Consider the following 12,765-nt stretch of genomic DNA (forward strand, 5'->3'; position numbering starts at 1 on the left):
TGTTATGGTATCTTGGGTACAACCAAAACTTACTTCTACCTTTGCTGCCTCTCCTACTTGCTGCCTTTTGGAGCTGTAAAGAATGGCCTACCTTAGATGGTTTAATGGTCCTGTACTGGATTCCCATTATATATTGTAGGAATTTAGCACCCACCCCCCTCCTAGAAGAATGAAATATTTTAGAAAATACTTAAAAGGCAGAATATATTTCCCTGGATGAGAAATGGAGAAACATGTTTTAAAGACAAAGCAGCTCCCTGCAACTTCCTGCCACCCCCCCACCTTTGTCAATGGGCCATTAAAGCCTCAGCTAAGCTCACTCATTTCCCCCCACCTTTGTCAACCATCATCTGCATCATAATAGAACCCATCTAGAACAGAAACTCACCACATGGCAAGGCTCAGGCAAGCTTGAGGGACAACCTACAATGTTAGCTAAGACCCCCACCCCCTGGGAGTCTGACAGCCAATCAGGGTACTCTTCTTGTGCCCCAGGAAATTCAAAGCTCAGAAAAAGCATAAAACCAGGGAGCACACAGGATCTCACCCTTTTTCTGTTCAGGAACTCAAGCCATGTGATCCTGACCACCATTAAACCATCTTTCCAAGCAGCCTCCATGTTTCCAGTGTCTTTGTCCCCACTTGGAACTGAACCCAGATGGATATTTCTTCCAACAATATTGATGACTGGTAGATTGGTCCCATACAGCATTTGAGTTCAAGAACCCTGGGTTAGGTCCTTTCAAACTGGAGAACTGAATCTGTTCAGTTATGGTAAAAAAGTAGAGAGAGAGAGAGCAAGAATCAATGTTATCAGAGCTATTAATGTAAGTTTCAAAGTAAGCAAAAGCATCTACACATGGCTATTCAATAATTTACCATTTACAACTGGATTTTAATCCTTTGGTTACAGACACAGATTAACAAAGTTGGAAGGGACCTTGTAGGTCATTTGGTCCAACCCCTCACCTAAGCAGACCCTATACCATATTTGACAAATGGCAGTCCAATCTCTTCTTGAAAACCTCCAGTGATGAAGTTCCCACAACCTCTTTCTTATAAGTGGATGTTTCTTTCTACAAAAACCTCCAGTAACAGTTTCTTTTAGCCAGCAATTGGCTTTGCTACTTTTGTTCTTGTGAAGCAAAAGAAAATTGGTCACTAAGGAGAAACATCATCACTGTTAGTCTATGAAAAGGGGAATCCCCAGAATGGTTTTTATGAATGGATTATTTTTATATTAGCATAACAAAGAATGTAAAAGCATAAATTAATTGGTTTAGAGATATTATCAGTTCAGTTACATCACAAGAATTACAGCATTCAATAACATGTGCATAGCCATAGAAAAGAGCACTGTATTCCGAATGAAAGTAAAAGAAACATTTGAAAATAGAAAACATCAAAATGGATTTGGGTAAGATACATTTTCCTGCTTCTCAAGGTTGGATCGACTATTTTCTTTGTTCACAAAGGCTTGAGAACAGCTAAAACTGAAACTATTATCTACAATGTATTGAATGCTCTCCTGTCAGTCCTGGTTTCAGAGAGGCCTTTTCTTGAAGGTTAAGATTTATGGGAAAGTATTAGCAGTGCAATTGAAAAAGCAAATTTAAAATACAAGAAAGCCTGTTAATTAACCAGTGGAACAGTACTACAAAAACCATGTTTCAAGTATTACAAAGCCCATCCTGTGGCCCACAGTAGTCTCTATTGGATGCACAAATAAAGACTATTCATATATCTTAAGTCGATTTGCGCTGACTGGGGACTCCATGAAAACAAAAAAAGTTAGTGTAGAATTCAGGACAATTTGTATTATACAGAAATAAAGCCAAGACAAAAAGCAGCTGCAATGAGAATATCGCTGCTTCATGGGTGTGTTCTGATTCCTTTGGAATGCTTCGTCTTTTTGAGCAATTCGGTTTACCATACTAAGAAAACTCTTAACAGACCACGCTCCCTTTTTTGGAAGTGGGGTTTTTAAACGGACTATGGTTATTTCTTTTTGGTATTGCTAACACATGTTTCGCTTAGTGACGTTGCTTAAAAGGCGTGCCTCTGCGGTTCCACAGGCAGAGTAGCCGCCATTTTGTTTGAGATACGTTAGCATACGCGCTCTGCTTATCGCAACATTCGTTCACCTTAGAAGGTCCGAAATTGGGGTAAAGGATAGAGCGGCTATGTCTGCTTTCTCAGAATTGGCGCTGGAGAGGAAACTGTCGGAGCTAAGCAATTCTCAGCAAAGCGTCCAGACGCTGAGCCTGTGGCTTATCCATCACCGAAAGCATTCGCCGCTCATTGTCAGCGTCTGGGAGCGCGAACTGCGCAAAGGTGAGGGACGAATGGGTGAACTAAGGGGGAGTCGGCTACCCGAGCTCAGCCTGCGCCCCTTCCCTCAGAGGGGGCCTGGGGTTTCCCACTGCGGATATAGGAAGTATTGATATTGTGCTCGCTTGGTCGGTTAAATCCTGGAGGGTTGTCCTCCGCGGCCTAGTGATGACGCGGAGGGTTCAAAGAAGACGTGGGAAGAGTGGAAAAACTGTCAGAGGTTGTCGCACTTGCGGATCTGGGCCTTCCCCTCCCACCCCTCAGGGATAGGGGGCGGGGTGTCACAAGGCCACGAGGAAGAGGAGACATACCGAGGAAAGGTTTTCCTTGTTCATGCCGGGAATCCTTCCTAACAGCCTTATTAATAGTAGGATTTTCTTTCCTTACTCCCTGCTGTATTACTGTGATAATGGAGGGTCTTGTCTTATGTGCGCTGAAATTAAAACAGCGGAGTGCCTTCATAGAAATTTACAATATGAAATAGTACATGCGCCTGGAACCCGAGGCCACTTTATTACCAATCCGTTAAACTCAAGGGAAATTAAGTTTGTGTTGCATAGAGTGCGGCGGGAAAAAGTACAACTTGTTTTAGGGAAAGGTTCGTTCTTACATTCTGATAGGCTAAAGTTTATATTGCATTTGAAACACATGCTGAAAATAAGCTGTTAGACTTAAAGGTTTCTTACATGTGATAAGACAGAGAAAAAGTTGGAGGAGTGTTACCTGATACCTTGGTAAGAAGTGTAAGTAGAATATCTTGAATATTTTCAGATAAGAGTGGTGGCAGCATGCTTGCTGATATTGTTTTTTGTTGTCTTAATAGAATAGAATAGAATTTTTATTGGCCAAGTGTGATTGGACACACAGGGAATTTGTCTTGGTGCATATGTTCTCAGTGTACATAAAAGAAAAGATACGTTCATCAAAGTACAACATTTACAACACAATTGATGGTCAATATATCAATATAAATCATAAGGATTGCCAGCGACAAAGTTACAGTCATACAGTCCTAAGTGGAAAGAGATTGGTGATGGGAACTATGAATCAGCTATATATCATTCCATTGAATATAAATTAATATAATAAAACATTGATAGAACTCTGATGAAATTCAGTGCATACATAACAAGTTAAAACATAATGGATTTTTTTTACAAAATGTGATAAGAGCAATAATAATGAAAATACTCGTCAAGAAAAAAATTATACGCTGCCTATATGTTCAGAGTGTTAAACATTTTATTGCCTTAATTATAACTGTAGCCAAAGACAATATAATACTATCCTAATGTTGCCAATGCAGAAAGGAGAGCAGTAGCACTTAAAATTAAGTAAATTTAAGTTTTGCTCACCAAGCCAGTATTGATCTCAGGGATCAGAACAGATAAGTTTAACATCTTATTGCCAGGAAGTGAACATTACCCCGTCATATATTTAATGATTGGTAAATTTGACTTTATTGGGGAAACAAAAAAAAATCTTCTAATCTTTTTTAACCTTAGCTATTTATTGATCTATATTCCGTTTTAATCCAGCAGGATTTTGATAGCTAAAGGACATTTAAAAAAGAGCACATCACAGCTTATATTATCTGATAGCAGATAATATAGGCTCACTTGGGGTAACAACTTTTAATTCTAACAAGATTGTTTTCTCATAAATTGGAAATCTGAATGCATTCCAAAATAATATTTTCACTGAAACATTCAATACTGCTGATCAGTTGCATAATATTTAAGTAATCCAGTATAAAAGTAGAAATTGAAATGTTAAATTTTAATTAAATCAGTTCAATTAGATGAAGGCATTTCATAGATGAGTATTATAAGAAAGCCCATATATGTAGAATTCTTTTAAATCAGAAGGTGGAATCTACTATATCTAGATGATTGTATAATTAGCATAGCAGACAAAATACAAGTAGTATAAAATAGCTACTTCCATAGCTTGAATATGTGTGTGTGTGCAGATAATCCTCAATTTATGACGAAGATTGAGCCCCAAATGCTTATTGCTAAGCAAGACGGTTAATGAGTTTTGCCCCATTTACAGCATTTCTTGCCACAGTTGTTATGTAAATCACTACAGTTTTTAAATTAGTAACATGGTTAAGTGACTGGCTTCCCCACTGACTTTGCTTGTCAGAGGTTTGCAAAAAATGATCACATGACCCCGAGATACTGCAACTATCATAAATATGAACCAGTCACCAAGCATCTGAATTTGGATCACATGACTATGGGAATTCTGCAAAGTGTGAAAAATGGTCATGACACTTTTTACAGCACCATGCATGGGTCCAGAATACCTGGCTCAACAGTAGTAATTTTGAGAGAGATCTACCATGTTTTCCCCAAAATACGACCTATCCCGAAAGTAAGCCCTAGATTGATTTTTCCCATATGTGCCTAATATAAGCCCTACCCCTCAAATAAGCCCTAGTTAAGACCCTGCCCATTACAGGGTGGGGCAAGGTGCATGGGTAAAAATTAACCTATGGTAGAGGGGTGGATCTGCCCTACTTACCAGGCCTTGCACACCCTGACACCTGCCTTGCCAGCGCCTTTCTGTGGCCATTTGCTGCCACTTGTGTGTGTTGCCTCTGAGATCAATTGGAGCTCTATCATCAGCTGCAGAGGTCTTTCCTGAAGGGCCTCTGATGGCAAAATGAAAGCTGTGGGTGACACGTGCGTCAATCCAGAGGCCGTTCCTGAAGACCTTTGACAGTGAAAAGCAACTGCAGAAGAAGGGAGCCAGCAGCATGCTCTTGCTGGGTGGGGCTGTTGATGCTGCCACTGCGAGGTTGATCAGTCCTGAAAATAGGACCTGGTGCCTTTTTTGGTGTCAAAAAAGTAAAAGACTGAGTCTTATTTTTGGGGAAACACGGCAGGTTCTGGTGGATCATGAGCCAGCAATGTGCTTCATTTGTCAAAGCCAACACAATCCTAGGCTGCATCAACAGAGGGATAGCATTAAGATCATATGAAGTGATACCAGAAGTATTCTACGTTGCATTAGTAGACCACAGTTGAAATACTATATCAAGTTCTAGTCACCACAATATAAAAAAGATGCTGAGGCCCAAGAAAAAGTACAGAGAGCAACAAATATAAAGGGTTTGGAGACTGAACCATTGGAGGAACAGCTAAGGGAACTAGATGTGTTTAGCTTAACAAAGAGAGAGGTTAGTCGTGACATGATAGCCATGTTCCAATTCTTGAAAGGCTGTCCCAGAGAAGAGATGATTTATTTTCCAAGGCATTGAGGGCAGGACAAGAAGGAATGGGTGGAAGTTTGAGGGATACCCAACCTGGAATTAAGAAATTTCTTAACAGTGAAAACAATTAATCAAAAAAACAACTTGCCTTCCAGAGTTGTAGATACTCCATCACTGGAGGTTTTCAAAAAAAGATGGATTTCTCCAGGATGGAATAAGGATTTTTGCCTTGAGAAGGGAGTTGGAGAAGAAGATCTCATAGGTCCTTTCCAGTTCTGTATTTCTAATTCTGTTTCTAAATTTGAATCTCATTCAGTTCATGAATAACTGATACTGATAATTGGTAAGAAAACAAACGTGTTCTTAATGGAATATGTCCAGCTCAGTATATATATATATCTAAATAAACATGTAAAGCAGTGGTGGTTTGTTACCAATTTGGTCCGGATCTTGCGAACCAGTAGTAACTGCGGTGGGAGCTCTGCCCATCCACCCGGATGTCATCACAGATGTTCTGCGCATGCGCAGAAGCACCGCAAGCAAGTGTGCGCACTCCCATTGCAAACTGGCAGCAAAGGTAAGTGGAACCCACCCTTGCTGTAGAGGCTTTATACAATATAGAAGAGCTACCCTTTCCTATATATTTTAACATCAGAGACAACCAAGCGACCATTGTTTCAATAAAAAAAAATATAATTTAGTTCCTGTACTTTTTAATAATAGTGGCCTCCTGTTGTATACATTGGGATAACCTTGGGAAATGTATATTGAAATAAGAAATGTATATTGAAAATGTATATTGAAATAAATATGTTCAACTATGTTATTCAAAATTAATTAACGTGACAAATTAATACTTTAATGTAACATGTCTAGCACTAAATTATTCTGTGTGACATTAAGAGCTAATTAAGAGATAAAATTGAGAGTGTGAATTATATAAGCCATATATAAGGTCAAGTAGATGGAGTCCTGCAAAACAGAAAACAAAACATGATGGAAGTGCTTTTTAACTTATATTGCCTTAAAAAGAAAAAAATGAAGATAAAAGGACAGGAGTTGGAAATTGTGACTTGCAATGATTGTGGCATGTTAGACTTTATATTTGAAAATTACATAACATATATTTGCAACAAAAGTAATTATATAAGCAATTGTTGAAAAATCAATCAAAAGGCTGAACAGCATATAGCCATTCTTCAGTTGTACCAAGATTTATCAGTTCAAAGGAAAAAAGATACTGCATGGGAACTTGACCATAGAAACCACTCTCCATAAGGCATAGTATAACAATGAAACAAAAAACAAAGAAGATACTCTTCATTGCTGGAAGTTAGTGACAGAACTACCATCACCCCACTGCAATCCTCCTCACTTTGATACCAACCTGACATGAAATACAGAGGGAGGGGGGTTGTCAGGAGGGGAAAGGACAGGAAACAGATCTGGAACATCAGAAGAGGGGCCCGAAGCCATCTGGCCTGGGAGCGGAAGCAATGAGCCACCAAAGGGGCACCAAAAGTCACAGACATTGCATTTTATTGGACATTTGGGAAATCGACCAAGGGATGGGGGGCTTGGGAAATGGATGAGATAACTAGGAGCATCTTGTGTAGGAATTCTCAGATCTAGCTTTGCTATGTTGTAGCCACTTGGCCGCAATAAACATACATTTCACTACGAATAGGGTCAAGGGTCTTTCATTATTAGATGACCATATGGGACAGACCTAACATTAAGCTAGGTCTGCAATAACAACCCCTACCATGAAATATATATCACAAAATACAGGAGGAACTAGAGAAGTGGAAATTGGCAGCTTCTAAACCAGGTAGCAACAAAAGAATCCTGGCCAGAGAGAAGAGGCAAAAGCCTCACTAGAGCAGGATACCTGATCCGGAGCCCAGTGGTTGACCAGGATTGGAAGAATGGGAGAAGCCCCCTCCCGGGGTGACTCTCAGCCTAGGGGGTCAATCCCACTTTTTTCCATCTAGGGCACAGCACAACCTGGCTGGGTCAGTTGGGAAGTCTGCCCCATACTCAGCCAGCATTCAGCCAGATTCAACATCAAATGAGCCCCACCCCCACTATGTAGCACTAGAACAGGTTATCAACTTGATCCCAGAGGCCCAAAGGGGGCCAGCTTGGGCTATTTTCCCAGGAAAAGGGACTGATGCCCATCAGCACTGGGGGTAAGATGCAACAGGGATGCCAGGCAACTGGCATTCTTCCTCAACCACATGTGAGCTATATGGAGGAGTATGGGGCAGACTTCCCAACTGACCCAGCCAGGTTGTGCTGTGCCCTAGATGGAAAAAAGTGGTTGGTGGCCTTACAAGATGATGATGCAATGGAATTATGCCACTTTTACCGATTCATGAGTGCCTTAAGGAAGAGGTTCAAAGACCCCCTCACAGAGCAGAAAGCCAAGAGCAGGATCAAAACTATCAGGCAAGGAAGATGATCTATCACCTCTTCTATCCAAGAATTTCAGAGCCTGGCCTGCAAATTATCTGACTGGCCGCAAGACATGCTAATTGAATACTTCCAGTGGGCCCTGAACAACAAAGTGTTCCATACCTACCTATCACATGGCTCACCAAGGACCCACGGTTTTGGTACATCTTGGCAGACAAAGTGGAAATCGATCTGGCCAGCTACCATGGCTGAGCTGGGAGGGGGAGAGGCGATCCTTCGCACTGGAGACAAGAAATGCCAAAATCCAGGTGAGGGGTTCCCAGCCCTGCTAACGCCCTTTGGCTGTTACTGCTGTAGAAAGGAGGGTCACTAAATTGCTGGATGATATGCCTTGAGGCCATTATCCACCACCCCATGGAACCTGAAGAAAGGGGGATGTCCCTAAGTTGAGAAAGACCACGCTTAGAGGAGTGGAGGTCGTAGAGTTCGCCCCATCAGCAGGTGATGGCAAGGGAACTCCGACCAGGAGTCAAAGGGCTGAAAATCAGAGAGCAACAATGGAGGAGACAACAACCCATTGGTAAGTCACTCCATCAAACCAGTGATTGTTCCAATAAAACTAAAGTGGTTTTTTTGGAGCTCAAGAGTATACTGACAGCCCTATTGGACTCAGGGTGTACCTTGTCAGTCCCTGCTTGATGGAGAAATTGGGGGTGCACCTCAGGGAGTTCCAATAGCCTTTTCCCAACTGGATGGCTTGTTGTAGGGGACACCACATTTGTCACTGAGCCAGTGAGGATGAGGATAATCTCCCAAAGGAGATTATCAATTTCATCATAGCCCCCTGCATGGACAGGCCTATGATACTAGGGCTAGCCTGGCTACAGAAGTGGAACCCCTCAATAGACTGGAGAAAGAAAATCTTGAAAATCCAATGAAAGCAAATGGGGGAGGGGGAGAGAAGCAGCAGAAACAATGTTATATTGCTATGCACTGCCTATTAAGAGAGTGTAAGCGGAGAGTGCAAAGGCAGTTCATAAAAGGGAAAACTGATCCCAAGAAAATATTGGGACTTGGCAGTAGTGTTTAGCGAGCAGGAATCAAAGTGCTTCCATCTCACCACCCAACAGACTGCAATATTGAAATTTTATCAGGGGCCAAGCTATCTAAGCCTAAACTATATTCCATGACCCTGAGGGAACTAGAGGAACTCAGGACGTTTATTGGCAGAAACCTAGCCCAAGTATTCATCCAACCAGCAAAATCATGTATGGCAGTCCCGTCTTGTTCCAGGGGAAGAAGAATGGGTCCTTCAGTTATGTGTAGATTACAGAGGTCTTGATTTGATCTTTGTTGAAAACGTATACCCCCTCCCACTAAGGGGATGTTAAGACACTTGGCGACAGGGATTCTTCAAGTTCAGCTTGAACAATAAAGAAGCTGGAAACTACTTTTGAAATTTCTGGATTTAAACTCTTTAGATAATTTTATATTTCTAATAGACTGTACTAACATTTTCTTTCTACTTTTAAAACAAAGATTGCCTAAATGGTGTTTGATTCTTGCTGTGAGGAGGGGGAGAAACAATTCCGATTTTACTCACCTCTGATTGGTTTGGGAGTGGGCTCCTAGATGTATAGTCTAAACTTATTTTGTTGTTCATACTATAGTGGTGTTGTTTGACCACAAGAGGGAGCCAAAGACAGTAGCATTGCAAATTCTTTTTAATTTTCTAGCAGCACTGCCCCAACCATTATATTTAATGTTATAATCAGATCTTAATTACACTCTGAAAGAATGGCCACCTGTAAGAGGACAGAAAGGACACCAGGAGATACAGAATCCTTAAGATCCTTTTTGGATGAATATACAAATAAAACACATGAAGTAATTCAAGCAATGGGAATACACTTTCTAAGGAACTTCATGAGGAAATACAACATTTGATAGGAGATATTAAACAGGTGAAGGATAGAGTTGATCTTATGGAGCACAAATTAGAGAAGAATGACATTTTGTTTGAAGCTGATCTGGACATGAGCGAGCTCCAGATGAAAGAGCTTCATTTAAGATTTAGAGCAATCCCTGAATGTTCTGAGAGGACAACCGAGTAAAGGTGATTAATGCTTTGGCCCAGTTAATTAATTGTGAAGAAAAGTTACTTGATCTTGAGATAGACAAAATCTACACAGCAAACTCCATATTTGTTCTTATGAAAATTACCAAGAGCTATCTAAGTTCATTTTGTAAGAAGAACAGTGAGGGACTCTGATCTGTATTGCCACTTTAAATTCAAACTAAGAATGAAAAATGTGGATATAATTGTTCCGAAGGAGGTTCCTGTCAGAATCCTGAGAAAAAGAAAAGCCTACTCTTTCTTTACTGATATTCTGAAGAAGAGAAAAATTCCTTTCTGTTGGGACAAGTTGGAAAGAGTGATACTTACCTATCAAGAGCAAAGAGTTAGACTGAACACTATAGAGAAAGCCAAGGACTTCTTGTCCAGACATAAATTAATCCCAGATCCAGTGGAAGAAATGGGAATAGACAAGGAACTAGAACCAGACCAATCTCAAAAAGTTGACCTTGAAGGAGATGTGGGGGCTTCCGATTGATATCATGGTGATACAGACACAGAGGAACGGGTCTCTGCATTCCCTATGCTGATTCCTTCATGTTTGTGGCCTGCGGAGGGAGCCTAAGCTGCCCTGAAGGGCAGTGAAGCAAAGAGGTCAGGGAGAGTCGCAGCTCTCCTGTCTGGCCTGGTTTTTATTTTTTTTACTCTCAGCCATGGCAAGAAGAAGAAGTCTAAAGATGGCTGCTACAAAGCTGGGACAACCGAAGAATAACAGCTAAGACTGGTGCTGGAGAGACGAAAATGAGCCATGGTGGAACTGGGGGAACTTTTTCCTTAAACTGAATCCTAAGAAATAATTCAGAATTATTTGCCCAAAATTGAGTGTTAAAGAAGCACCTAAGCATTTTGGGACATTTGGGGGGGGGGGAATAACCGGAAATGAAAGCTACAGGAGAATAAACAATAAATTATGAAATAATGAAATAAACAGACTCCTAAACTGGGAAGAAGTACTACTGGGTAGGTATTTTTAAATATTGGAATTATCTATATATAAAACTTACTCTGCTTTTTTATTTGTTGTACTACCAAAATGACAATGGACTAGTAAACCAGTAAACTGAAATTTAAATGGAGAGTGCCACCTGCTGACAAAAGAGGAAACTACAAGGAAGTGATTTAATTAAAGAGAAACTTGAACACTACATTAGAGGATGGAATTTGCAAAGAGGATATAAAGAGTTTTTGATAACCTCTGGGACTACTCAAATGGAACTGGGTGTTAACTTATGAGATACAAAGAATTGAGACTAGTGTGCTCCTTGGAGGATAGTTTAAGGACTAAATAAATAGTTCTTGAACTGTTGGATAAAAATCAATTTTCTTCAAAAAAAATAAAATAAGATATTGAAGAAGGAAAAATGAGTAGAATTGTCCAGGGAATGGATTTACTTTTTCAAAATATAAAAGACATTATGGACAAAGAATTTAAGGATATTATGGAAAAAATGAAAACACTATAGAAGGGATGATGATTACAGACCAAGACGCTCAGGAAAGGGAAAAGCCAAAAGAAGAAATAAAGAAGGAAGAAGACGAGGAGATTCGCCGTGAGCTGAAAACGCACCTATTTATTCAAGCGGGACTGGACTGAAATTTTACTGGGGTTATTTATATTTTAAGATTTAAATTTGTTTTAAAATTTGGGCCACATTATAATATGTTTTTTAACTTTCTCTTAATGTTTATATATTGAATTTTACTTGGCTGTATACCGCCCTGAGTCCTTCGGGAGAAGGGCGGTATAAAAATCGAAATAAATAAATAAATAAATAAATTATAAAGAAAATAATAATGATTGATGAATTAAACTGGGGGAGGGGGGGGAAACATGCTTAGAGATTTGGAAGATATGTTTGAAATAGAGGCAGGGGCCTCGGTAAAAACTTTAGAAAATGGGCAATGGAAGAGGGTAGAGGTGGGAGGAATACTTAGATTGGATATCCAAGAAATAGTTATAGATGGAGACTTAAGAGAGGAATGTAGGAGACAAATCAAAAAAATAAAAAGCAGAGCAATTGAACTGTTGAAATGGACAAGAGATGATGGATAGAGGATCTCTTTTTTTCTTTTTTTCTTTATTGTTGTTTTGACTTGCTTTTCCTTTTCCCCCTCTTTCATAGCATAGCAATTAAAGTATAATGCAGGCAAGTGATGATGGAGGGATGATTCATTTTCTCGGTTGCTGTTTTGAATTGTCTTTCTCTCTCTCCCTTTCTATTCTTTTTTTTTCCTCTTTTTATAGGCAAGTGACATTAGAAGTTAGACAGGAAAAAAAGGGAAAGCTTTTTTATAGGGTGATATGATTAAAAGCTAGACTAAGTGATAGAAATAAAGGAAATATTAATGTATTACATTTTTATTTGATAAAATGAAAGTAATAAGGAGAAATAGGTGGAATAATTGAATAATGAAAGATTGTAACCTAATATAGATGTGTATTTTATGGGAATTACATAAATTGATTGAATGTAATAATAATATTTAATCTGAACTGTTTTATTTGTATTGGAATGTATGGGGCCCAGTTGCCACACTGTTCACACATTGATTTGACATTTTTATAAAAAATAAAAAAGATGCAGTGGAGAAGTCCACACAGCAATTTACCATTCTCTAAAGATGGAAATTAATTACATGGAATGTTGATGTAATTATC

At 39.6% G+C, this 12,765-nt stretch overlaps 1 protein-coding gene across 4 annotated transcripts in view; it reads left to right on the top strand.

The window, feature by feature from the left end:
• Positions 1–2,080: 2,080 nt before the first annotated feature.
• Positions 2,081–12,765, top strand: part of RPRD1A (regulation of nuclear pre-mRNA domain containing 1A) — a 45,696-nt gene continuing 35,011 nt past the window's right edge. For 3 of the 4 annotated variants that reach the window (XR_009154993.1, XM_058181824.1, XM_058181825.1), the window contains exon 1: positions 2,081–2,334. Coding sequence is in view for 3 of the 4 variants with exons in the window: in XM_058181824.1 (XP_058037807.1) it covers positions 2,184–2,334 (151 nt within the window). In the remaining variant the exon portion in view is untranslated. Of the gene's footprint in view, positions 2,335–2,543; positions 2,699–12,765 lie in introns of those variants that run through there. The other variant, XM_058181826.1, reaches the window with a different exon arrangement.

This window comes from Ahaetulla prasina, chromosome 4, assembly GCF_028640845.1.
Source record: "Ahaetulla prasina isolate Xishuangbanna chromosome 4, ASM2864084v1, whole genome shotgun sequence".
In the NCBI taxonomy this organism is placed as follows: Eukaryota; Metazoa; Chordata; class Lepidosauria; order Squamata; family Colubridae; genus Ahaetulla; species Ahaetulla prasina.